This window comes from Chamaea fasciata, unplaced genomic scaffold (genome assembly GCF_029207755.1).
Source record: "Chamaea fasciata isolate MVZ Bird 193981 ecotype frontalis unplaced genomic scaffold, bChaFas1.0.hap1 SCAF_7, whole genome shotgun sequence".
NCBI lineage: Eukaryota > Metazoa > Chordata > Aves > Passeriformes > Sylviidae > Chamaea > Chamaea fasciata.
In genome coordinates, this window is record NW_027094092.1 from 31,666,929 (window position 1) to 31,693,733 (window position 26,805).

The following is a 26,805-nucleotide window of genomic DNA, read 5'->3' on the forward strand; positions in this document are numbered from 1 at the left end:
CTCTTATAGACAAGGCAGCTCTGTTCAGGAAGTCAGACATCGTTCACATACAAATGTTTGTTCTGATACCTGTCAATATAAAATATGAAAACACATCCAAAAAACTTCAAAGGCATTCCAGATATAATTCCCTATATCATGGTTCTTTTATATTGCTGAATGTAATGTATAACTTTTCCTTAGTTCATCTGGCCCATGCTGACCAAATGACATGTAACAAAATAAAATACTGTTTACAGTTGTGTGCAGGAACATGGAAATGGTGTTTCCATAAAGTGAGAATTAAAATTCCTATTTGTATGGTAACAAGGCATGAAGTATACTTCTTAGTTGAATGCTATCTGATTTTATATTTAGAATAAAATATGTAAAGTACCTATACCTTTTTTGAATTCTTCTTATAGATGATTGAGACTATAGGAATCAAGAAATTCTGTTCACATCAATGTATCTGAGGTGACTGTAATATTTAGTTGATATTATGCTTAAGAGTAATATTATTCAATAATATTGTTATTTGAGTTAATATTATTATTCTTTAATGCCTTCTATTATAACATAAAATGTGGGGACAGCTTCTCCTGTGTATTCTTCTCTGCATGTATTTTTACCTGGAATTTAAAACCAAAACAAACTCTGGATCTAGTTGTACGATGAAGTCAGTGTTGTAAAAGATCAAATTTTTTTTGGTCAGTAATGCTAAGGCTAAAAATATTGCTAAAATAAGGCTAAAAATGTTGTGAATCCTATTTCTCACAGCAGTATAAGATAGTAATTAATTTAATTTTAAATAGAGTACATTTTAACGCATTGAGTCAGTGTTAATCACACATCTTTAATTTCTCCTAGGATAATGGTATTAATCTTGTGGATTATGTCGTCATGTATTACCTACGCCATTGTGATAAGGTAAATGATTTGGTCTATCTGTTTCTCCAAAGCTGGTTTTCTTTAAGAGATGGTAAAAGGGTTTGTAACAGCTTTATAGGAATCTGAACATAGTACCTCTGATGGGAAAATAAAATCCATTTCTTTTGCTTTCTTATAATAGTTGTGTACCTCAATAGGCGTGAAATTTGCTATAAGTTTCAAGACAAGACTTTGGGAAATTTTACATTGGTTGTTGAGAGAACCGCAGGCAATTAGCTGTGACTGTTGCAGACTGGACAGGTGGTCACTCCACCCCTGCCTTATTATATCTGGGTGGCTGTAACATTGTAAAATTTCTTTTGATGTCATGATATTGGAAGGCAAAAGCATGGTTTCTCTCTTAGGACAAAAAATGCGAGGACAGGTTGGTATTTTAAGATAGGTGAGTCAGCTCATGTGAATGAAGTTAGGTGTTCAAATGCTGCTGTGAGTTAAATTCTGTTGTATGTGATACTCTTCTGTATATGCATTTATATATATTGTATACATTGTTATATTATATATATATATATATATATATATATATGTATATATGTATATTTGGTATTGGAAATAGCCAAACGTATTGAGTGGAAAATTTAAACCATTGTATTTTAAATTATAATGCTGCTATTAATTTATTTTAACAATGATTTTCAACAATTTAAATTGATTTTCTTTTTTTTTCTTCTTCTTCTTTTTAATTCTTACATAAGGTTGTTAAATTAATGAGTTAGTAGCCCCAAGATATGTAGATCTGTATCATTCTTTCTTTAAGGTTTTTTGTGTTTGTTTGTTTCTCTTGCTTGTGTTTTCTGTGGTTGGTGGTTTTGTTGGTTTGGGGTTTTTGGGGGGTATTGGGATTTTTTAATGCTTTCTAATTAATTTATTAAAATATTTAATTGATTTATTTAAATTGATGCAAACTTCCTACTATACTGTAATTTTACATCAAGGAATTTTGTGAAACAAAACAGTATATCTTCCTTGGGAGGAAATAAACACAGGGTAATTATCATCCATTGCACTTTCTCCACCAAAATGTTCATATCTTTATAATTACAAAATTATTCTTTCCCCATTCACAAAACAATTAGTTCTCCAACCTATGAGTTTTCCAATATTACAGACTGAAATCTATACAGGTATATGCATATTTCAGACTCAGTAATTTATGCTTATACACAGCAATGTCATATTAATACCATTTATACATGCTTTACTTCTTAAAATTCCACTGGAGATACTGCGTTGAACCTTGTAAAAGTTTTTTGTTGGTTGGTTGCCGGATTGTTTTGTTTTGTTTTGTCTTGTTTGTGGGGAGTTTTTGTTTATTTGTTTTACTTCTGATTCATTTTTCTTACTGTGCTAAAAATAAGGTATATACTTAGGATTTCCATACAGACTTTAACCCCTGTTATTTATTTAGCCACATGCATTCAACTGCCTATTTTTATCTGTATAAACTGCTTCAGGAAATATATGGATAGGGTTTTCAATTTATGCTTATAAAGTGTGTGTGTTTTTAATGAATTGTGAGAGAGTGAAACCACAAACTTCTGGCATAAGATCCCTTCTTGCATTAAAATGGGCATTCCTGTTATCTTTTTTAAAGAAACTTCTAATCCCTTATCTGAACCTTTATTGACATAAAATTAACTGAAATATTGTGTGTTTAATGTTGTTTCAAAATTTAAATTGAGCACAGTTTGCTTTACAACATCTAAAAGGAAGTTTCAATACTCTGAATGGTCAGTATTTAATCTTGAATGAGATGTTGTTTTAGCAAGAATGATTTAAAATATGTTATTTTTGTAGTTTTAAAACTGTTTCATAGATGAGAATATTTTTCAAAAAGCTATTTATTTCACTGGAAATGCATTCAATTTTCTTAATGGCCTATTTGTTTGTTTGTTTGTTTAGGAAGCAGGAACAGACAAGAGTATTTTTCCTTTACCAGAACCACAGGATTTTTTCCAGGCCTCCCAAGTTAAATTTGAAGACCTAATAAAAGACTTAAGGAAACTGAAGAGAGATCTAGAAGGTAACTGGGAACTTTCACATTTATTCTGCTAACAACAAAGTGCCATTTAAAATGTGATCTTTATGAGGTTTTCTTATTGCTAATTAGGTTTATAGTGTTGATTCATTTAGAGTTTTTACACTGTAGCACAAATTACTCACATAAATTAGAAAGAAAAAAAAATTAACTCATGACTTAATAAAAATGAAAGTAGAGATCCTGAAAAGTAATTTTCCCTTTTACAATCGAAAGGCCCCTAAAGAAATCTTTCTGAATATTTCTTTAGTTTAGTGTGAATTTTTCTCTGGCTTCTCCAGAACTATGTGTTTAACTATAGATATCTGTTAGCTCCATAACATAAATACTTTCTTCAGTACTTGTATAACAACAATTTAAAAGCTACAAGAAAGAGTTGGATACTATTAATGTAGAAATAAAACACAGCTTGCCAAGGCAGAGCAAAGGGAAATTGAAAGCTCCAGTTCAAAATATTTTCACCCTGGGACATAAAATAAACATTTAAAAATGTTTATTATAAAGAGGGGCTCAGAAACCCAACTCATCTATCAATCAAGGTACTGAGTGGACATAAAGTAGGAAGGGTTGTTCTCTTAAGTATTCCAAGCAGTTTCTTTTTTATTTTGTGCTGCATGCAATTTTCTAAAATAAATTCAGCAAATGATGACTGAATATTTTAAGCCTTTTTCTTGTTATAGAAAAGTTTATACTTTACTATGGGAGTTCTGTGTGGAAGATGGGGTTTAGGAAGAGAATCTGCATAAAAACATGGAAAAACTTTTATATTTAGATTTACATGTTTGCACCAGAATGGAAGAGTCCTTTTATAATAAGAGCTGAACAAGATAATTATTTTCAAATTGTTTCAATGGAAGGCGCTGAAAACCGTTACAAAATAGTTTATCCTTACAGCTAGGAATTGCTGGATTAGGTCACTGCCATCCTTAGGATAATTTCAAAGGTTAATAGTGGTAGGAAAGTATCAGTTGTTGTTTGTTCAACCCGGGCATAAGTGAGTGCTCTATCTCCTCTCATCGCTTGGCCCTGTAAGCCCCTTGGCCTGCCCTCTTTTGGGCTAGTTTTTGCAGAAACATGATCTGTGTTTGATCTTGTACTTTTTCAGCATGTAGTCCTGCTGTCATACATCTTAGTTGTGCAGGATCTGCATTGAGGCTGGGACATTCACATCATATTTGTTCGACATTGCGAAAGCACAAACAGCAAGTAGGGAAAGCTAAACTCTTCTAAGATAAAAACTTCAGCTTTCTTGTAATCACTGATTTCTGGTTGCTAAATCAAATTTTTGTAGGTATTTATAGCAAATCTAGAAAAATTGTTATCTTGAGGTTGTTTCCATAATTCTTTGTAAAGGTGTATGTTAAAGCCAGCCAAAGCAATTAACATACAAAGTTAATGACAGCAAAGATGTGAAATGAAAAAGGTTGTGGAAATGTTTTCAGATGTTGGTATTTTATCACTTAGAAATATGCAACAGATTCTAATAAGCATTCCTGTAATTATTTCTCTTACATTTAAACAAAGAAACAATCACTTACATAAGAACTTATCTTTTTTCAAAGATTCCCTTTTAAATTATTTTCTTCAGTTAATGCTCTAGTTAATTTTTAAATTAGAATTTTAATTGAAGAGGTTATAATTTTAACACGTACAACAAAGATTTGATGAGTCTCTGTAGTTTATTGTAGCCATTAAAAAGTTGTGGCTGCTGGCAGAATACCAGTGAAAGTCTAAAGCTGAAACAGATGTGAGTAGCAGAAACCAAGTCCAGAGAAGCGTCGGGCCCAGCTATCCAGACAGGCGCGGCCCTTCAGATGTAAATAATTTGAACAATATTAACTGGGGCTGCCTGTGTTATAGGGTACATTGGATTTGTTTCACAGTTTGTTGGCTAAGGTCTCAAGCAGATTACCTTGAAAGTGGGATGAGGCAAAGGTAATAAATGGAAGAGAGGTTTTCATTGTGTCATTAGGGAATGAACTAATGTTCCTGTAAATTACTTTCCTTTTTTCTAAGATTTTAAAGAAATGATTAAGAAAAAAGAAACATATCACTTCTTGCAACTGAAATGGCAATTTTGATAGTTACTTTTCATATGAGTTGTCATTTAATATTTAAAAATATATTTGACTAGTTTATCAAGGCATTCATTTATGTTTCTAACATGGATATTAACATAGGAAAGATGGAGTTATCATGAGTGTCATGTCTTATAAACCTCATGGTATAAACTTCTGGTTTGAAATACCTAGACACTGTGGAACCAAGAGTTCAAATCTAAATGGAGTACAAACTCTTTCAGCCTTTTCAGATAAATAGATTGAGTTCCATACAGTTTGCTATTTTTAAATCTTTCAGGTTAGACTTTAAAGGTACAGGCTAACTTTACTCTGAAGGGATTAGACTGAAGTTAGACTCAAGAATTCAAAAGGTTTTTTGAGAACCTTAATCCAACAGGTTTTTAAAACATATCCCAGAACAAACTATTAATCATGAGTGTTTTAGGTTAAAAAGAATAAGAAACAAAAATATGCATTTAATATAGGCTTTTAAGGGGAAAAAAGTGGATATTAGATGGTAAGATGAAAATTTTAGGGTGAAATCTGGTTCCATTCTAACATCCAACTAGAAAGAATTTTCTGGTAACTCAGGTTTTCACTCCATGTCTGTTGGTGTATTTCCAAGTTTTTGAAATGATGCACAGTATCATAAGCAGATACATTTATTCATTTAACATGTGCTGGTTAATCTGGAGAGTTATGGAAAGAAAAGGTTTTGCTTTGCTTAAGATTGTAAGACATCTTGTTCCTTGTCTAGGGCAATTAATGATTCCCACATTTTTCTTTCCCTGTGACCGAACATGATTTACCTTCTAATTTGGACAATACCACTTGGTATTCTTGAAATTGGTATTCTTCTGGAATAAGCACAGAATGTTTTAAATGTGTAGTCATAAAAAATTTTCAGAAAGAAAGCCACTTTACCGAAGTTTGATAGACTAGTATAAGTTTTGCCATGAATCCTTTTATTAATCCATGTCCAAAGTTGAACAATTTTGAATAAATTAGTTGCCCTGCAGATTGTTTCCATCTGTCATACTCATTCCTCTTCTTTGCAATACAGTACATAAAATTTTAAAATTTTGTGCTGCTCCGTTCCTCAAAGGAAAGCAATATTAGATGCTTCATGTAATACAATGTGATGTTTATTGTAACTTTTTTGTAATCTTGACCTTAACAAATGAAAGAGCAAAGATATTTATTGAATTGTTAAAAATGGAAACCAAGGTAGGCTGCACCTACACTGCTCTCATTCAGTGCTTCTTCAAGTAGCTATGTATCACATTCTATTGCAAAGCAGGGAAGAGAATTTAGAAATAAGAAATGGATGGAAGTTAAAAAGAGTCACTCATTCTCAATGCTTTCAGTAACTATTACTTTAAATAGAGTCAAGGAGGAAACTGCAAAAAGAAAAAATAATGAGTTCATGCAGACTAAAACTCTGATTTTCCAGATTTAAAGTACTGAAAAACATCTGAATTTATCAAGGTTTGGAAAGGAATATATTTATCAATAGGAAAACATACAAAGGCAGAAAAGTTTAATTGGTATTATTCCAAGAAGTTAATTTAAAACTAAATGTCTTTTCCCATCAGAGTCCTCAAACTGAGTGAAAGAGTTTTGCAACAAAATGTCCCCTAATTAACTATAGCTTGGTTTTGTTCTAGAGATTAATTGATGACTTCAATTAATAGATGGAGGTAATTTCTGATTTTGTTGGATTTCTATGTATACTTTGATTCAGAACTTAATTTGATGGGTTATCATTTGTTCAGGTGGAATTATATATTCAGTTCACACATAATACAACCTTTAGTAAAGTCTGTTCTATGTACTAGAGCTTTAGTATAATCATGAAACAGTAATAATCAATAGTGCAAGGATTACAATGTTGAGGGCTTTTGTCTGTTGTTTGATTTGCTTGATAGGCAGTAAGTTTACTCAATCACATCAAGAAAATTGTAAGTATTATATCAATTTTTAGTATTAACTCTCTAAATAATTTTTAGGGTCAATAGCTGTCTTGATAAAAGATTATTGCTTATTCATTGCAGGATGATAGCATTCCAGAAAGTATCAAACACTCTTCCAAAATATTTTCAACCAATTGATGCCTTAGTCTAATTTAAATTAAATGTTTTAAGTCAGTTTAAAAGAGGGGCTTAAATGTCTGAGTAACATACATGTTATAAAATCTTCCCAGCAGGAGCAGAGAAGTTGTATGATAATTTACAGGACATACTTTAATTTTCTTTATGTTAGTTATATGTTCTTTGAAATTTTGGAAGTGCAAGCAAGTAGAAATTTGAATTGGATAGTGGAATGTGAGGAGCCAAAAAGGTGCATGTGTTATTTCTCTAGGTAATAGCATAAAAGAAGCATGTTGTTTTGTATGTGGTTTCACTGTTTTTCCACATTCCAGTATTTACATTATCTATTTTGAAGCAATGCAAAATGATGAAAGGAAAAGAGCAAAGGATGGCTTTGTACAGGAAAAGGGTTTTTTTGCAAGAGTTGGCGCTCTTCATTCTCAGAGATTTCTGACCACTTTTTGAATAGTCTCTTGCTTCAGCAGGGTGAGATGTATTTCAGTTTCTTTTGATTTAGAAAGATCCAACACAAGCATTTAAAATGCATTTTCTATATGTGCATTGGATTTTATTTTACAATAAAGCTAACTTTTTTCCAGTGTTACACCGATAACATTCATATGTGAATACCTTTAGTATTTTTTCTAAGTAGGTAATTTCTTAAAATTTCACTGATTTTTTAGGTTTTAATATAAAAAAGGATAGTACAGAATGGTATAAATGGTTTAAACATTCAGATGTATAATAGAGGAGAAAAGCAATTATGCTTTTGAAGGGTTTACTTCCTGAAAGCAGATGTCTGCATGTGTGCATAAAGGCACAGGGAGAAAGCTTTCTGTTGGTTAAACAATGGCATGCTGTTATTTTTTTTTATAATTTTTTTTGTCCTTTGGCTAAAGAATTCTCGGAAATTTCTTGTTAAAAATCATTCTGCAAATGTTAAGATTCTAAACTGAATCTGGGAAATACCACATTTATGATTTTCTGTGCACTTTTTTGTGTGCCCTTTTAAATAAATAAATACGCGTGTGTGTGTTAAGCGTTAGTTACGTAACTATGAAGAATACATCTGGGAGCAGGTAGTGTACATCTGGGAACAGGAGGAATACTGTCACTATCAATGTGTAGGATGTATAATGAATTATGTAGTTTGGAGAGTGTTAAATAGTAGTGTTGGGGGGAACCATGACTTCATATTTATGGACCTCATCAGCTTTTCCTCTTTGCAGAAGTATGCAGTAAGACAGGACAGATTTCTGCTAGAATTGGGATAGTCACGTATCAAAGATTGAAACTGCATTAGTTCAGATTCTGGGGTGCAAATTAGTAATAGTGGGGCTCATTAGCACTTTGAGAAGTGTTCCTGCTAATATTGCAGGTAGTTTATGAATTCACATGATTTTAAATCTAAGCTGAATGCTCCAGCTGAACTAAACGTCTTCCAACTTGGTAGAAGAATTAATTAGGTCCAACTTTATGATCTGTCTTGCACATAAAATCAGAGATCCAGCTATAGAGAGGAAAATAGCAGATCACTTCTCTGGCTTCTACAGTTTCAGTTCATAAACCATCTCAGCCGTTATCCAATTCTCTTATATCTGATCTCTCATTCAGTGTAATAAGTGATAAAATGTTTGAGTATTTGAAAGGTCCTTTTTTTTCTTAACACAGTAAAAATCTTAGTTCATCTGATGAAAATATTATTCTTGCTTCTTAAAAATGTTGTCTTCCTCTCAATTACCCAGACAAGACTCTTCAGTTTCAAAATATTCTTTTTTTTCTACTGTTCAGAGCGGAGGGAAATGTTCCAGTTTCTCAGCAGATTCTGCTAATGCAGAGTTCTACACTCTTGACAGATCTTAATGATGTGTGGAGTTCTGTATGTTTGGATCTTGACACTTAACAAAAATTTTCTACTTATCATGTGTGCTGGAATCACTTACAGGAATCTTTCAAAGACTTGACTGGAAAATTATGAGGCTTTAGTCATTATAATCATTTCTATGTACTGTTCAGTCCCTTGCAGTGTGCTTCTCTGCTGAAGGGTGCCCTGAATGTAAACTACCATTTCAGAAGGAGTACATTAAGCAGAGGCTCAGATATGTTGCTATGGTGTGAAAAATATTTAGTTTTTCTAGCAGTCTTTCTTCATTTTGCTAAATGTATTCTTGAGAAACAATTTTAACAGAAAGGTTTTTAAATTATTTGTATAAAATGTTGATGCGCTTTCACCAAACAAGGAGCTAAAAAAGTTTGGTTTAGGGTAGTTGAAACTAAGTTCTGAAAGTTCCTCTGTATGCCATCACTAACTCTGAAAGTTCAAAAATGATGTTGAACTTATAATAAACAAACGAAGCCCATTCAAAAGGCAAAGGTGGAATATCTGATCCAGCTTGTGAGAATTGTCAAGATGTCTGACTCCTTCAGAATGGGTGAACTTTACAGAGTGTTTTGTATGCCACTAATTAAATTATTTCACTTCCCACATCTTAGGACATACCACTGAAATGTTTTTTCTGTCTCATTTATACGTGACAGGTAGAGCACCTAAAAAGATACTTATTGCTGTGTGTCATGAGGAAATGTGTTACAGACAAAGACTGGACTTTTTGCTTACTGTCTTCTATCCTCTGAAATTATTTTTTAAGAAAAAGGAATTATTAATGTGTGAAGAAAATTACTGTATATAGAAGCACATTTCTTCTTTTAAATTAGCTGAAAATATCTTCATGGAACAGTAGTTATACAAGCAATTAGTAGGTTAGAATGTGTATTTAGTTTTATGTGTGTTAACACTTTTTGCATTAAATTTTTGACCTTTATTTAAGGCAATAAAAACTAAGCTTGAGAACAAAGTGCTACCACAGTCTGATGCCCTTTTACATTTTTCTCAGATAGTTTTGTCTTAGAAAACTTCCCACCCCGCTGTTGGAGATCATGGAATCATTTCCATCTCTGCTTTCTTCAAAGGCTTCTCTGTCAGTCAGCTCCACTCTGGCTTTGGTGACAGTGCTTGAACATTTGTGCATTCTGTTATTGTCATGTACTGATTATCAAAATGTGTCCAAAAGGGCAGATAAAATACTGTCTGTGAAACTTTTCTGAGTCAGTAGCAGCATAGTCTCTTGCAGTTGGAAGTTGTTAAAATTCTTACCATGCTCCCACGGAATCAAAATTAATCTCTTCCCTTCTGTACATTATTTAAAATTCTGTTTGGAAAGAAAATTTATGTGCAAGTTTATACATAAGTGCAAAAGCTGTAGATAGTGCAAAATGCATTCAATTAATATCATGTGAACAGCTCCAGTAAGTAGGTACCTAAGTGCATGTTATAACAGGAGACTAGAACCAGATCCTGCAGCAGTGTCCAATGGTTACACATGCATCTCCACCAGTAACTATTTGATTAGCTTGCAAAGTTGTTTCCAAGCAAGAAAATTAATAAATCAAAAACCAAAGGAACCCAAGAAATCATGAGAAAATTTTATAGCACTTGCTGAATAATATAAATTTATGAATTTCATTGGATGTTTATTAGGTTTTTATTTGGGCGTATAGATTCAAGCAGTGTAACAGGTTTCTGCACTGTAAAAGATCACAGATTCTCTCATACAGAAATTTGGGGTTATTTAGCACTACACTGAATTCATTTGCAGTATGATTTGAAACATTCTTCAAAACAGAAAAGGTAAGAGTTCTAAAAAAAATTATCATCAAATAGTAATCCTTCTGTCAAAGATATGCTTGCATTGTAACAAAAGAACAAGCCTGGCAGTATAACCTGCCGTACTCTGAACAGACAGGAGTGGGCGAGTTCTAGCAGCTTTCACAGAAGCATAACTCATAGGGGATAGTGTCAGTGACAGGTTTATAGGAATTCATGGTGTTGATACTTGGTTTTGCTGTCAGGCTGATTCCTGTAAATGCTACTGGTGGGTTCTGGTGAGTAAATAGTTAGTAATTTACTGTTATCAACTTTAAACTCTTTCTGGTTTTGCATTTACTTTTAAAATGGTGCTTAAAAAATTCCAAATCGTGTCTGATTGACACAGAAATGCTCTTTACATGAAAGTTTGTTTATGGGCCATGATTCTTTTGACAGATTTACAAGTGTCTGTGGAGTTTTAAGACTATTGCCCAATAGGCATTAAGTGAGAGACATTCTACTTTGTAAATATTTTCACTTATATTGGGGATTTTTGAAGAACTTTTTGAGCCAAGTACTGCATTAAATCTGTAGACAGTGGCATACTGATAATCAGCAGTTTCCAGCTTTGTTTTAATGTTTTGCTAATGATTTCCATTTCTGTAGCCAAGATTTGTAGTGGGTGGAGAATGATGTACATCCAAAAATTTGTAAGGGCTTTCAAATACTTTTGCACACTTGTATTTTCCTTTTTTTGGTTTTTTTTTTTGGTTGCAATAGCTCATTTAGAAATAAACAATTTTCAAAATAGCATATTACATTGAATTTCACTAATATACAGCTCATACCAAGGAAAAGAACCAAAAGTTTATTACAGTAGTGGAGAATTAGCATCTATTTGAACTCAGTAATGCTGAAACAGGTTTTTTATTTGCCCAAATGGTCATTTTGGAATGAGATGGTGAGAGGTGAAGTGTCTGTGTGGTGTGATAGCTGGCAGCTTCCTCAGAATTCCCTCGGATTCCTCAGAATTTCAGAAATACATTTTTTCAGAAAGCAGCTTTTCAGTGTATATTTAAAAGAAGGAATGTATAATACGATCCTTTACCTCCAGATCATTCTAATAAAAACTTTACTGAAGTAATTTTCTTTCAAAGAGGAAAAGTTTTGTACTGTAGTGAATATGAGAACGAAGTATTAAGAATAGATGTAAGATTCCCTCCTGTTATAGTATTTTTACCAAGGAAAATCAAAGCAATTTATGGAACTAGACTTTCCAGTTTTAGGGGTTCTTTTATATAATGTTTGGCATCACATTTTTGACTTTAAGTTTCAAGTAAATAAAAAGCCAACTAAACAAAAACCCTTGTATAACAGGAAATTTACTGAATGCTAGTTACCGGAAACTTTTTTGTTAGGTTGTGTAGAACTGAGGTAGGTCATACAGTTGTATGGTAGACTTCCACCATTACAAAAGCAGCTTGACAAAGACCACCCGACTTTAATATGTATCATTACAACTGCCATTTTAATCAAAAACTTCACATTAATTGTGTCATTAAATGCTTTTTCCTCTTCAAAATATGCCTTTACGCGTATCTGATTGGTGATTCCTTTGAAGACACTTCCATCATTCCTTGCCATAGCTATCCCCAAGCAAATTTGGTGATGTTCTAACGTTCTTCAGTCTAAAAGATCTCTTTTTCGGGCTTTACAATAGTGAATTTGCCAGTGTTTAACTTGACTTTTTCTGTCTCTTTCAATTTCATTGTTTCAAGATCACTTTAAGCATTTGAAACTGGTATCTCACCTCATTTTCCTTCATCTCAAACTTTTGGAGTTTTAATCAGCATCCTGATTCACTTACTCTATGTCATCTGTCCCATTTTTCTTCATTTCTGTGCCTTTCTCCTTACTGTTCCTCTCTCCTCATTCCAAATATTGATCTCTTTGTTAGGAGTGCTGGGATTCTTCTTAAGAATTCACTACCCAAATCCTTTTTTTTTTTCTATATGCTCTATGTGTTGGTACTTCTTATCCAGATTTCTCCTGTAGTTTTTGTCATTTGATTAAGGTTAGTGTTAGTAATCTCAGTATTTTTAAAAAATAACTCAAGGTGGTTTATATGTGCTTTCTTTTTACTTCAGAAGCAGTTCATCCTAGTCTTGGTCACTGATATACATGGGACCTACCTGAGTAACCTTTCTAAATGTTGTATTATTAGAGCTTGTAGGAAGCATCCAGGAAGCTTTCAGTGCTTCAGGTGATGCATTAGCAACACCATATGTTTGGGAAAATGCCTTTCTAGTGTGTATTAAAGTGTGTTTAGATACTACTGTACCTACAAGTCTATTAGTCTAATACATATTCACAGAAATTGATTCTGGATAGATTTATATAAATTTATGTGAGTGTATTATAAAAGAAATACTGGTTTGCAATTGTTGCAACCTTACATGACGGTAAGAACCATAGGCATTTACTATGTTTCAAATGTCTGAACATATTGTGCATACTATATTACTTCTACAGGTTTATCATTTTCTGTTTATCCAAAATAATTTCTAAATATTCCCTCATGATCTTCTGTTGATTTGTTTAAACAAAAAAACCCCACAAACCTGTGTGTTAACTCTGTTCAAACTCACAGTCAGAAACTTACAATACTGTTATTTTGTTAGATTTTTTCCACTTATAAAATTCTAATGTCTGTTGTTTTCCATAGTGTTACAATTTGCTCGATTACAATCTCTTCCTAATTCTGCAAACATAAATATTAAGCATACACGCATTTCAATCAGTGTATTGTGACATTCACAGAAAGTTCAAATTTTTAATGGTAAGCAACATGTATCATAAGAAAATAATCTTAAGATGTCATATAAACTTCCCTGATTTTGCATTTTTCTTTTTTGCTTAATTTAAATTATTAAAGACACATAACTGAGCAGCTAATAAAAGATTTTATTTCCCAATCTAGTGTGTTTAAATCACCACTCCATTCTACCCACTATCCGGCATACAGACAAATACCCATTAACTTTACTCTGAATCATTTGAAAGGTTTGTCATATGCTGCCAGTTACAAGACTGTAGATTAAAGATATGCTTAGACTGCAGCCCAGGCCATTTTACACAAGCTGCGTGAGTCGTGGAGGGTTGCTAAATTAAAATATACTCGTAGGTGGGAGTGGGTATTTTTTAGTATTTTTCTATAGGAATTGTACAAATGTGTTTCTTCTCTCAATTAATTGAAAAGCTGTGGTTCTTTTCAGTGTGTCCTGATAGTCCAAGTGTATTATAAGCACAATATTACTTGCACGGTAAAATATATGCATCTGTTTTCAACCTTCCATTGACTTTTTACACTGCATTGCAAATTTAAATAATGTGACATTTTAATTACACAGACTCAGCTTCTGATTCCACAGTTTTCCATTAATTTTTGTTTAATGGTGGTAGCAATATGGTGTGAAGACAGTTCATGCAGCCAAACTGTAAGTCTTAGGTTTAACTCCAAAATAAATTTCCATCTAAAATTAGCTTCTTGGGAATGAAAAGCTATGGAAGAAAAATCTTGTAGTGGTTCATACATTCAGTTGCTAAATGGAAAGTAATTTCATTTTGATTTCTGCCTCTCATCATCTTTAATGTGGAACACTGGAATGCACCAAGTTTACTAGAAGTTCTAGGCCTGTTAAAATTCATTGGCAAAAAAAAAGAAGTTTTTCAGAAATTGGCAGGGTTCTTAAAATAGCATATAGAATAAACAATAAACACATTGCACTTAAATGTAAGTTAACTTTCTTACATACTTCAACTGTTTCATATCATTGTCTGGGGATGGAATACTTAAGTAATGCTGAATTTCTGCATCTGTTTCAGGAAAAATGGTTGAGTGTGGGATGCCTGGCAGTGATTGATTAAAATCAATCCAGATACAAGGCATCCTTCACTCACCCCAGAAACAGACCTTAAAGCTTTAAATACACCATCTAGAACCTAGTCTGTGAGGCAGGCTCTTTTAGTAGCAAGCCCTAGCACACTGCAGGAGTTTTACAACAAATTCCTTACGAAAGACAAATTCTACTCTTTAAACACATATAGAATTTTTTATTTAGTGTACTAGTGTATATATATATATATAGCTAGCAATACTAGCTAGACTAGTATTTTTATTTTAATATAATTGCTGGATTCCTTAGTGCTTATTTATTACCTCTAAAATAAGTTCAGGTGACAAATTTAGATACAGGCTCTTATGGTGCTGAAATCTACTTTTGATACATTACTTCTGTCATAAACGTGTCTCTTCTTTTTGTAGCCTCTGAAAAGCAGATGAAGTTAGTTTGCAGAGAGTCTTCTGAAGAACATCTCCAACCCTTCAAGGAGAAATTAGAGGAATTCTTCCAGAAAGGTAACCACATCTGAAAAGAGAAACTTATTGCCAAATAGTGTAGTGGTTTATAAAGTTATGCATAGTGTAAGCTGCATTAAGTATCTGTTTCCTCTGAAAATTCCTGTGGATTATGTTCCTAATGGGCCTAATATATGTTCGTATATGTTGATATATGTTATACGGATCTTAGACATCACTTGTCAAAGATAATCACTCCCTTAATCTCACCCATTTCCCACTGGTTATTTTGTGCTTTGTTCTTTATTATTATTTGTAGGCAAAATGAAAAATATATTCATCACAGACCAAATTTATCAGAGGGAAAATAAGGCTTCAAGGACTTAAAAAAGACAAGTGAAAGACACTCTTTTAGAGAAGGTCCACATATATACATGTTGTCTTTTCTCCCTGGTGTGAGCTTATGGACTGATTTGTTAATATTTAAAGATTTTTGTCTTGTGTGAGATAGTAATAAGCATTAAAAAAAGTGATTTGCCAGATTAGAGTGTGGAGACAGTGGGTGAAAACCAAGGTACAATTTGGTCATCAGCTGAAGACAATGTAAATGCACGTTGCTGTTGAAAACAAGAGTCCTGCTCCTTCCTGTTTCCCATATGCGTTCCCCATCATCTCCTTCTGCCAGCACCATTACTTCTGGAGCTGTGGAAAATATATACAGGAAGAGACTTTCCCCCCTCTCCTTGTAGTAGTACAGTCTTTCTGGGTAAACAAAACAAATTCTGTATTTTTGAGAGAGATACTAGAAATGTTAAGAATTTAACTGTATTTCTCATAGAAATGGTGAATAGTTTAACAATTTACTGTTTGAGAAGTCAGTTGAACTATCTGAATCTGCTCATCCAGACAGAATATTGGTGATCATTCAGATTATTGGAATAATTTATTAATTAGCCTAATAATTTTTATAAAGATTGTCCTAATGCCTTTTTAATAACTTTGTTTCATGAGGCTGTCTTGTGTAAATCTAGCTTGATCTAGCTTGCCGAATTATTGTAGTAATTCCATTTTGCCCAGGTCTTGCCAGGATCATAACCAAATGGTGTCTTCCACAATCATATCACAGATTCTGTAATTCTTACTACAGCCTGGATCCCGTGAGGGCTGGTGTGGTTCGTGCAGTTGGCAGCTAAGCACCACACAGCTGTTTGCTTGCTGCCCTTTCATGGGGAGGCAAAGAGGGTCTGGAAGGGTGAATGAAAGAAAACTAATGAATTGAAAGACAATTTAAACAATTTTAGCAAAAGCTGTGTGAACAAGCAATGCAAAATATGGAATTCAGTCAGCTCCTTCCTGTCAGTGTGCAGGTGTTCAGCCATTTCTTAGAATCATTAAGGCTGGAAGAGACTTCTCAAAAATTATCAAGTCCAGCCATTAACCTAACATTTCCGATTCTGGCACTAAACAGCACAACACCTACACCCTTTTTGAACTCTTCCAGGGATGGTTATTCCACTACTCTCCTGGTTAGCCTGTTGCAATATGTGATTACCCTTTCAGTGAAGAAATTTTTCCCAACATCCAATCTGAACCTCCCCTGACACATTTCTCCTATCACTTGTTACCTGAGAGAGGAGACTGACCCCCATGTTGCTTTGCTCTCTGGGAGCTGTAGAGACTGACAAGGCCCCTCCTGAGCCTCCCTGTCCCCAGGATGAACACCCCCAGCTCCCTCAGCTGCTGCTTGTCGGACTTGTGCACCAGACCCCTCCCAGCTGCATTGCTCTTCTCGGGACAGGCTCCATCACCTCAGTTGTGTGAAGGGCCTAAAACTGAACACAGGATTTGGGGTGTGGCCTCACCAGTGCCAAATACAGTGAATTTTATCACTTTCCTAGTCCAATTGGCCACAGTATTTCTAAGTTCCATTTAGAACTCACATTTCTACATTTCACATTACGAGGAAAGCAGGATTTTATCACATGTAACCAATGCTTGGGAAGACAAGCATCAAAACTCTGAATTTCTCTCCTGCTTCCTCATTGTTTTCCCAGATTTGTTTGAGCATGATGTCATGTGTTATGAGTTTTGCCTTTGGTTGATTTGGCTTGGCCCCTCCCAACTTCTTGTTCATCCCCAGTCTACTTGCTGAACATCAGCATTAGAAATAGAGAAGGCCTGAATGCTGTGCAGGACTGTTCAGCAACAGCTAAAACATGGGTGTGTTATCAACATTGTTTTGGTCACAAATCCAATCCAATCCAATGACCATAGGAGTTCCTTAGTTCCTTACCACAGTTCCACCTGTGAAGAAAGTTAGCTCCACCCCAGCCAAAATCAGCAGAAGGAATCATATCAAAACAATCTTAAAAAATAAAGACAACCCAGTACCTGGTTTCTCCTGCAGTGCTGAGCTAGCCTTTTTATTCTACTCTGCTTTCTTATGCATGGAATATTATAAAAATACCCAGTTGATCTTGGAAGAAGACTATTCTGCTTTAGATAAAATTGCAGTTTAAATTGTGTATTATCATTTCAAACAGAGAAACATATTCTTCTAAATATTTTATTTCTTTATGCCTATTGATGTGAAAATTGAGGTATATTTATTATATATTATATTATTATATATTATTCTGTCGGTGTGACAGAAAATTTTATCCTTATGTGTGTGAATAATGTATATATTTTTAAAAAAAGAGAGAAAGAGAGAGAGCATACATTCCTGCATGCTGTTCTGGGACAGTAAGTTCTATATATTATATTTATTGGACACTTTTTAATGAGGTCTTTTGTATACTGGAAAGAACAAAACCACCTGTATCACTCACTTGTCCACTTTTTCTTATGTTCCCTTATTCTTCTTTTGCTTTATAATGTTATGCTTTATGGTATCTAATCAGACACACTTAATTTTGTATAATTTAACTTCTTATCTTTTGACATCTTATTCTGCCTTATGCTGAGATGAGTTTTCAGTAGATTATCAGATTCTATAATGATTGACTCTATTTTTCTGTCAGTCAGCTGATTGATTTGAATCCTTATAATGGTGGATGGTACTTTCTGTGGCATTAGACTGGAAATCCTATAAAATTCAACACTGAAGATAGGGAAAAATAACACAGAAACCCATCTTGACTTATGGCACTAGAATAGGCGTTGGACAAATGTCAGGGTCAGAGGTGTCTGCAAACTCAGCTGCTTCTCTGAAATTAGGAGTTAGCTGATAATACTGAACATCCAATAAGCATCTGTTTTTAGTTTTGTTTGTTTAAAAAAGAGTTGTGACTGGTTTAAGCAAATGTAAGAAAAAATTGTCTGTTATCTTTCTGCCAGCTCACAGCAAGTATCCAAAACTCATGCTTTTCTGAAACTTTTGGCTTGAAAATAGCGCTGGAACTCATAGATATTGAGGTTTTTCCCACACGCACAATTCCCATCATTTCTAGTCAATATGAAGTTGGAAATACTGTAAGGAAAAAAAAAGTCCTGATTTGCTTATACTGAAGTGTTTACATTTCCTAATTATAATTAATACCAATTAAATCTAATACTTGCTGTGTTGTAACAAAAAACACTGAGTGTGTTATGGAGACTGACATTCTAAAATGCTAGAGGGGATAAACTGTACTTCTGCTGATGTCAGTGCTGGTTTGTATAACTGGATGTAATGTAGCCCAGTGCCTTCAGCAGGGAATTAGGTGCCAGAAGCTTTGGGTTCTATTCCCAGTTTAGCTACTTTATATGTGATGCTAGCAGTTGGTTTTTATCCTTTTCACAGAGTGCCCCTCTTTTCTGGTACACAGAATGTTAAATAATGATTCTTGCTGGTTTTTGTAGTGAAGGATAATCTTTGTCAAGTACTTTGTGAGTCCTACATGAAAGACATCTTGTGTAAACTGTCTTAATGCTTCACTGGTTGTATTTGATATGCCTATACTTTTTGGAAAATGCTTAGATTATTCTTAGATTAAGTTGAAGTAATCTTTAGTAAATCTAATTATGTGCAACAAATTATATTAGTTTTCCTATAGTATGGAGACCTACTAATTATTATAAATACATGTTCACTTACTATATTTCCATTGAAATTACTGTATGGGATGGTTAACAATATGTTCATAATTATTTTCCATTTAAATTGCCATGATATGCAAGAAGGCCTTTGAAAGTATGAAATAATGTGTGGTCTGGAATGCTCTTTAATTCATTAAATTCTTGCTCAGAATTTCTTAGAAGAAAACTCCTCGTTTGATATGAAACTATCAGAATACTTAGATGACTGTGAGAAAGATGCAAAAACTCTATTTTGGAAAGGAGAAAAAATGATTTTAGTTACTGCAACTGTGCAACTCAGTAGAAGGACCAATTACCATTGGTGTTTTCCGTAGTATTTCTTATTCTCCTTGTGCATTCCCTCAAGAATAATACAAACCAGAAAGTAAATGACATACAGGAGTAGGTGACTAATTAAATTTATTTCTTATTTTCCCACCTGACTATTGCATGTTGTTTGTCCATTTTAGTAAATGTAGAAATGAATAGCACAGATTCATGCAGCATCTTGCAAAATCTGTTTCCAAATTCTTCATTGTATCCATCAGAAAGCATGTAAAAACTTTAATCTGGGTCTGGGTTCCTCCTTCGTGAATTGGAATGTGAAAATGAAGAAGTCTTAATGCTTTATAGCAGTTAGCATAGGATAAGCATAGCTGCTTCTCTTCATTTCTCTAAGAATAAAGCATCTTGGTGATTAAGACTCTGCTATTACAGGCATTCATTTAATTTAGAACAGAGCCTGAGAAGTGAATAGTCTGATGTCAAGACAGAACAGTTTTTGAAATTCCTTAGTAGTGGAAAGCAAAGCTATTTGGGAAAGGTGCACGATACACTGGAGTGACCAAGGTAACAAGCAAGATGGAGAGGGAGAGATTTGTCAAATAGAGTAATCTATTGGGATTAATCCCAAAGAAAAAGAAATTGTCCTATGTTTAGAACTCTAGCCTAGCATTTGGGAAACATTGGTTAGATTAATTGCTTTGCTACAACTGCTGTGTGTTGTATAAAAGGTCAACACTGTGCTATCTGTGGGACTGTGCAGTAGAAAAACAGAGTCATAGACCAAACTAGTCACTGCAGCATTATGTCAGGAGCTAGTGAATTTTTCAGACAAGTTTAGCAACTGTATGGTAACAGTCTAAAAATCCACTTTTAACTGCTGAGTGATTTCTTAATAATTTTAGCCAGGCTGCAGTAGCTACCTGGGCATGTGTCCAGTCCGGTGCACTTTCAAACGGACTTCTGGTATAGAACAGGAGTTTTGATCCGCTTTTCCTCAGCTGCCTGTTGAAGGGCACCACAGAGGATTGTTCAGGTAGTCCATTGGGAAAGAAAATAAGAAATAAATTCTATTGGGAACGCCATGAAGGCTGAAGCTGAGAGTTGGGGCTGTTCAGCCTGGAGAAGAGAAAGCTCTGGGGAGACCTTACAGCAGCCTTCCAGTATCTAAAGCAGGCCATTAGACCTGGAGAGGAACTTTTCACAAGGATATGTAGGTATAGGACAAGGCAGAATGGCTTTAAACTGAGAAAGTTAAGTTTAGATTAGATAATAAGAAATTCTTTACAGTAAGGTTAGTAAGGCACAGGAAAATTTGCCCAGAGAAACTGTAGTTTGCCCCATCGCTGGAAGTGTTCAAGGCCAGGTTGGATGTGGCTCTGAACCACTTGGTTTACTTACTTCCAGCCCATGGCAGCAGGGTTGGAAGTAGATCTTTAGGGTCCCATCCAACCCAAACCATTCTATGAATCTATGGTAAAAGCTAGCAGCTAGCCAACTTTGAATTTCTTGTTCATCATTTCCTACTTATTCCTCAGTATTTATTCTCTCCAAATTGTTGTTCTTGTGCTCATACATAGGTGCTCATACATGGTGATTTATGCTTCTCATCTAGTAGCACCTGTTGTATTAACCCTGGAAAAGCAGCCTTTCATTAGTTTATAGCCACATATATATTTTGAGTGTAGGAGGATGATAGCATAGTTTATTATATTACAAGAAAAAAAGTATTTCCACTTGAAATTGTTGCTTTTGTCTTAAAGCCGTCTATGAAGTATAAAGCAAGATGTTAATGTCATTTAGTAGTAGTGAATCAGAAGTCAAGAACACTCCAAGGCACCATTTTTTTCCAAGGCAGAATAATACTACTTCTTTCTCTCTTACTTAAGGTCAACAGGATATATACCTTTACACACCTTAATATAGTCAAAAATTAGAAAGAAACTTACATTGGCACTTACTTCCTTTCATAGTGTGACAATATTATACTGTTTTAAAGACAGATATAGAGATTATATTTTAAATTGTTACTCAAAGCAATTACCTGGTAGCACTTGTCTGTAATGACATCCCAAAATATCAGAAACCTCTGGGAACTATTTAAAATTCTTGCTTCTCTGTAATAAAATTACAGCTTTTCTCCCCAAGAAGAGCATTAACAGAAAAAGGAGAAATTCTCTAAAATTGTATATGAAATCAAGTCACATACTTGTCTTCCCACTTGTATTGTACTCCTCTGTTTTAAAATACATATCAGATTATGGTACTTGTGTTGCATTTTATTTTAAAAGCTCTTGAATGTTTTAATGCTGAACAAGTGAAGTAAGAAAATCAAGAATAATTTTTAAGAACATTGTTTAATTTCAGTAACAGCTGTCTGTTAAAATACTGTGTGTAAACAACAGCAGAAGAGCAATAGCACTTACAAGGATCTTACAATTGGCCAGATTTTTCTTACCTGCAAATATGAAGCTGCTTCTGACAGCTGAAAAATATATCTCTGAACAGATAACCATTCATACAAAACATGAGACCCTTCCAGATTGTGTGACTATCCACTCTGCATATCAAATACTGATTCTTCCTCTTGTGAATAAAATGTACAGATATAAAGACTTTTAACTTCAAAGCTTTATTTCTGTTCTACTAATCATAACTTCTTTTTCATTTCATTTGTTTTCACTGAGATGTTTTATTATCTCTGCCACACATATGCAGTTCTCACATTAAACAGTGTGGGAGGATATTTATGTCCAGTGTCAAACATGAAAAATACGTCATACTTCCTTGCAGTGATAATGTTTGCTTAAAACTTTTTATGCTTCCCAGCAATGACATTACAGACCGGGCAAAGTTTGTGTTTAGATCTGGAATGCCGTTTTATATGCCAGGAGCAGAATTACTTTAATCTTTCAAACTTTCTGACGGACATAACTGTTTTCATCACTCAAAAGATTGTCGTATTTAAACAGATGAAAGAGTGATTTACATAAATTGGCACGAGTCTGCAGAGCACAGAACCTAATTGCTGAGGTACTCTGAGATTGGATAGACAATAGCCTCAGTCCGTAAGACACCAAATAAGTTGTCCTGGAATGTGATTGCATCCATATGCCTCTTAAGTAATGCAACATTGACAATGTACTGATTCAAAGAACAAGAATTTTCTCTAAAATGGGTATTTTCTCCCACACTACCAGAAGGATTATCAGCATCAAAGTCCTGAAAATTTGTGTTAATTACAGCTATGACATTTCAGGAAACTTCAAATTTATTATCTTTGAAACACATATACATCAAATTACAATAACCAGTTTCACTATATTTCCCATAGAAATTGGAAGGTTACACTCTAATATATTGTGTATTATGAATGTAATTTAGAAGAACTGGTAATTGAAAATGCAATGTCATCTCTTAGAAAACAAGGAGGGAATCTCCTATAGAAAACAGTTCCTTCCAACTTCCTTTCAGTTTGAATGTGGTATGAATTACTGAATTACCATGGCTGTTACAAAGTCACTGGCATGTCATGAGAGGGATATCCTATTAATAGCAGCTAAGTGACATAATGAATGTTAGCATTAATACCCTTGATTTAATACAAAATTATTACGTGTATGATAGTTATAAAATCTATTCCTAAAATTATTGATGCCTTAATTGTAACCACTATCAGCTATCTGGAGTTCAACATCCTCTGTAAATTCTCATTGTAACCTCTTTTTTCTGTTAAATTCCACTGGATTTCTTCCATTTTCTTAATCATAGACTTACAGGTAAACAGAACTGTAGGTTGTGTTTGTTCGGCTTTTCACGGGGATCCTATTAGGCTTTTCTTCTAGTCCAGCTGCATTTTTTTTGCTATACTCTTAGGAATTTTCTGCATGGTCTCCTATTTAACCTGTTTTTCTTTTTGTGTCTTCATGTTCTGATATTCAAATTCAGTGAACTAATAGAATTCAAATTTCTGTCAAAGCTTCATTGCAGGAAATAAGGATGTTCATTGATTCGTTACTTTAGATTATATAACCTGTGAGCAGTTGTTGACATAAATGGAAGATACTACTCCAAGGAAAGAGCAGAGTCAAGAACTGGAAAGGATTGGATAGAAGAGGTTAATGCACTTAAATAATGAAAGTCCAAACATACTTGGTCTCAAGAGACCCCAGTACCTAATCTCACACTGGTCACTCTCACCTTGTGTTTGTCCTTTGTGCTCTGCAATTTCACACCATTAAGTCTGGAAATGCCCTTCAGTGCACCATATAATACGAACTGATTATGACAATAGCATGCCTAATCTGGTATGCAATTATGTGGAATTTCTCTGCAGACTTCCATAATTTTAGTATGTTAATACTTTTTCTCAATTAGTTTTTGGACCTGTGCAAGCACATGAATATCCTGTTTTAATGTTTTTGAGCATGATGGAAATATGCTCAAAAATACTAGCTGCTGAAAATTCATCAAGAAATTGAAGCCCTCTGGATTAGATTCTTTTATGGCGTGAACTCTGATATTCTTTATAAGCAATAAGAACAGGTAAAACCTGCAGTTTTGTTGAGCAGGATGGACCATTGTTTTGAGAACAAAAATACCAAACACAGTGTTCATAGGGCAGTTATCAGAAATTTAAAGCTAGTTAAAGGATAAAGCACTAGGTTGCTACTAAGCTCTCAAAATTGAGGAATGACAGAGTAAAACCATATGGATAATACAGTATTGTGAGATTACAGCTGTGATTAAAGACAGACTGCTCTGAAATGTAAAAAGAGAGTCTGATTTCAGATCATCATTCAACCTTTCCTGCAACTTCTCTGATATTTTTGTGCCTAAATACTTCAGATGCCATGGCAAGATATTTTAAAAATTACCTTCATCCTGTGAAGAGCCTTCACCATGCATTTGAACACCTTGAGTGTTCAAAACATAATGAATGTTAGCATTAATACCCATGATGTAATACAAAATTATTGGAGAAATCAGAAGTTTTATTTCTCTTAAGAGATGTATGTATGAAATTTATTGGAACAGTATTTCTTTCATGGCATGTAAATCAAATCAAACTTTTTAGGATCAGAATTTTTCAGCTATCTAAACATTGTCCCAAGTCAACCATTTTGAAAGTGTCAAAAATATTTTTTACGGACTTCAGCTTCTGAGCTGACATCAGGATATAACTGTTTGTACAAAGCATGTGTATGAAGTCTTTCATCTTGGGAATGTCTTTCAGTCTGAAAGTTCCCTCCACGAAGTGTTGCCATCTCTGGAACAGAATGTGGTTTTACAGAGGTTCCTGATGCCCTAGGACAGGCAGAGATGCCTGCGTAGACACAACAGCGTATCTTCTCTGGCCAAGCAGAAATCTTCAAATGTTAAAGAGTATAATGCTAAAAGGAAAAAAATGCTCTAAAAAATGTGTTTGGTTTGATTATCTGTGTAGTTATCAATACAGTTTATCAGTAAATGTTTAGAGTGTGTTTCCTTAACTTCAGTTTTACACAAAGGGCTTGACCCACCATTGACTTAAAGTGGAATTGCATAGGGCATATGTTAAAGATTATTAAGCTTTACTCATCAGGAATTCTTTCCTTACATGTAACTGGGCAATTCCTAGAACAGAGAATCCCCAGCTTTATTTAGGAGAGCTAATTCTATAATGTCTATTTGAAATAAACACAGGGGAACTTTGACTGTTCTTCCTTGACTGCTCTTTCTTTTGAATTCCAATCATTTTCCTTTGTAATGTAATTTGATACTGGTTTGGTTTTCTCATGAATTAAGTAAATTTTCTCAGTATTAAAATTTCTGCCCAAATTTTAAAAATATTGCCAATAAATTTACTGGCAATATATTTCTGAAGTAAGTTTTCCTTTTAAATATTTGATTTAAAGAACATTTTATGGTTACAGATGCAGATGAACCAAATTCCAAAGTATATTATTACTTTCACCTGCATATGATTTATTCACTTTTTTAAAAAGTTTTTTAAGTTAAGATTCAAGACTTTTTGTTCTAATAGAGAAAAAACTAAGAGGAGTTAAGCTCATTATGACTGTTTTATTACAGGATCATGAATTTAGAAACAAATTGTTTGTGTTAATTATCTTTCTCAGAAATAGTTTTTTGTGCGGTTCAGTAGACAGTATCGCATCAAAACGAGAGTGACTTAACTGTGACTTCAATTATATTTAACTCTTCTTCTAATGGGAAAGTTGGGATTGTCTTTTGCACAGATCTACTGTTACTACTGAGTTAAAGCCATTTCCAAGAGATAGGAGGTGTCTTATAAACACGAAGGTAATAATAAAGGCCTAGAGGTACATCAAGCAGAAAGTCTGCAGTGATGTGCTGAGCTGCACTCACATTCCCTGGTCTTGTTGTCTAACACTTATATCCTCTTCTTTCCTTTTATATGAGCATAAACATAAACATTTAAAAATATTTCCATACACTGCAGGGAAAAAATTCTAGATGCTCTCAGCATAGAGTTCAACAGAAAATAAGCAAGCTGTAAAACACCAAAATAGATCAGGTAGACGCAGTAATAACTCTTGTAATTTTCCCAGTCTTAAATTAGGCTAACATGAGAATTTATTATTATTTTTTTTTTGTATGCACTCTCATTTTTCTCATCGTGGTTGTGTCTGAGTACTCTCAAGGAATGAATTAAATGACCTGACTAATGTGTCACACATGCTTTACTTTTCCCAAAATCTCCTTATCAGGAGAATAGTAGGTTTGCAGGTTTTTATTTAGAAATTGAGAGATCCTATTTTCAAATATGTTCTTTTATGTGTTTATCACGAAGACAAGCTCAGAAAAATATCAGTGCCTTGTATTTGAATGCAGTTTGGTGTTTCTTGTTGAAACATCATTAAAAAGAATCAAAAAATCAAAAGAATCAAAAAGAAAAAATACTAAGTTTGACTCTCTTTTGCATTTTATTTCAAATTACAGGGTTTTCAGACTGGTAGCTATATAAATTTTCCTACATAAATTGAAGTTCTAGAAAATCTTTGAGTAAAAAACAAGAATTAATGCATTGGAAGAATGAAATAATTTAACAAATATTTGTTATTTTGTAGAAGAAATTCCAATATTTTTGTTTGAGAAAGTATTGAGCCTGTAAGTATTTATAACTATTTGTCATACTATTTGTTTAGAATTTATGTAGTTTAACAGAAGGGATTTTTCTATTGTTGTTTTTTTTAATTAGAAGTAATAAGACACCCATGCCTTTTCATAAAAGCATATGTGATTTTTGAGCAATATATTTTCTTTTTTTTGTTATTGTTTAATTCCACCTATTTAAACTTTATATTTCTCAAGCTGAATCT

At 33.8% G+C, this 26,805-nt stretch overlaps 1 protein-coding gene across 1 annotated transcript in view; it reads left to right on the forward strand.

The window, feature by feature from the left end:
- LOC136292507 (formin-like) overlaps nucleotides 1–26,805 on the forward strand; it is a 128,430-nt gene that overhangs the window by 73,772 nt on the left and 27,853 nt on the right. Inside the window, exons 11-13 of the mRNA XM_066188309.1 lie at nucleotides 850–909; nucleotides 2,833–2,953; nucleotides 15,089–15,181. Of these exons, the coding sequence (XP_066044406.1) occupies nucleotides 850–909; nucleotides 2,833–2,953; nucleotides 15,089–15,181 (274 nt within the window). The remainder of the gene's footprint in view (nucleotides 1–849; nucleotides 910–2,832; nucleotides 2,954–15,088; nucleotides 15,182–26,805) is intronic.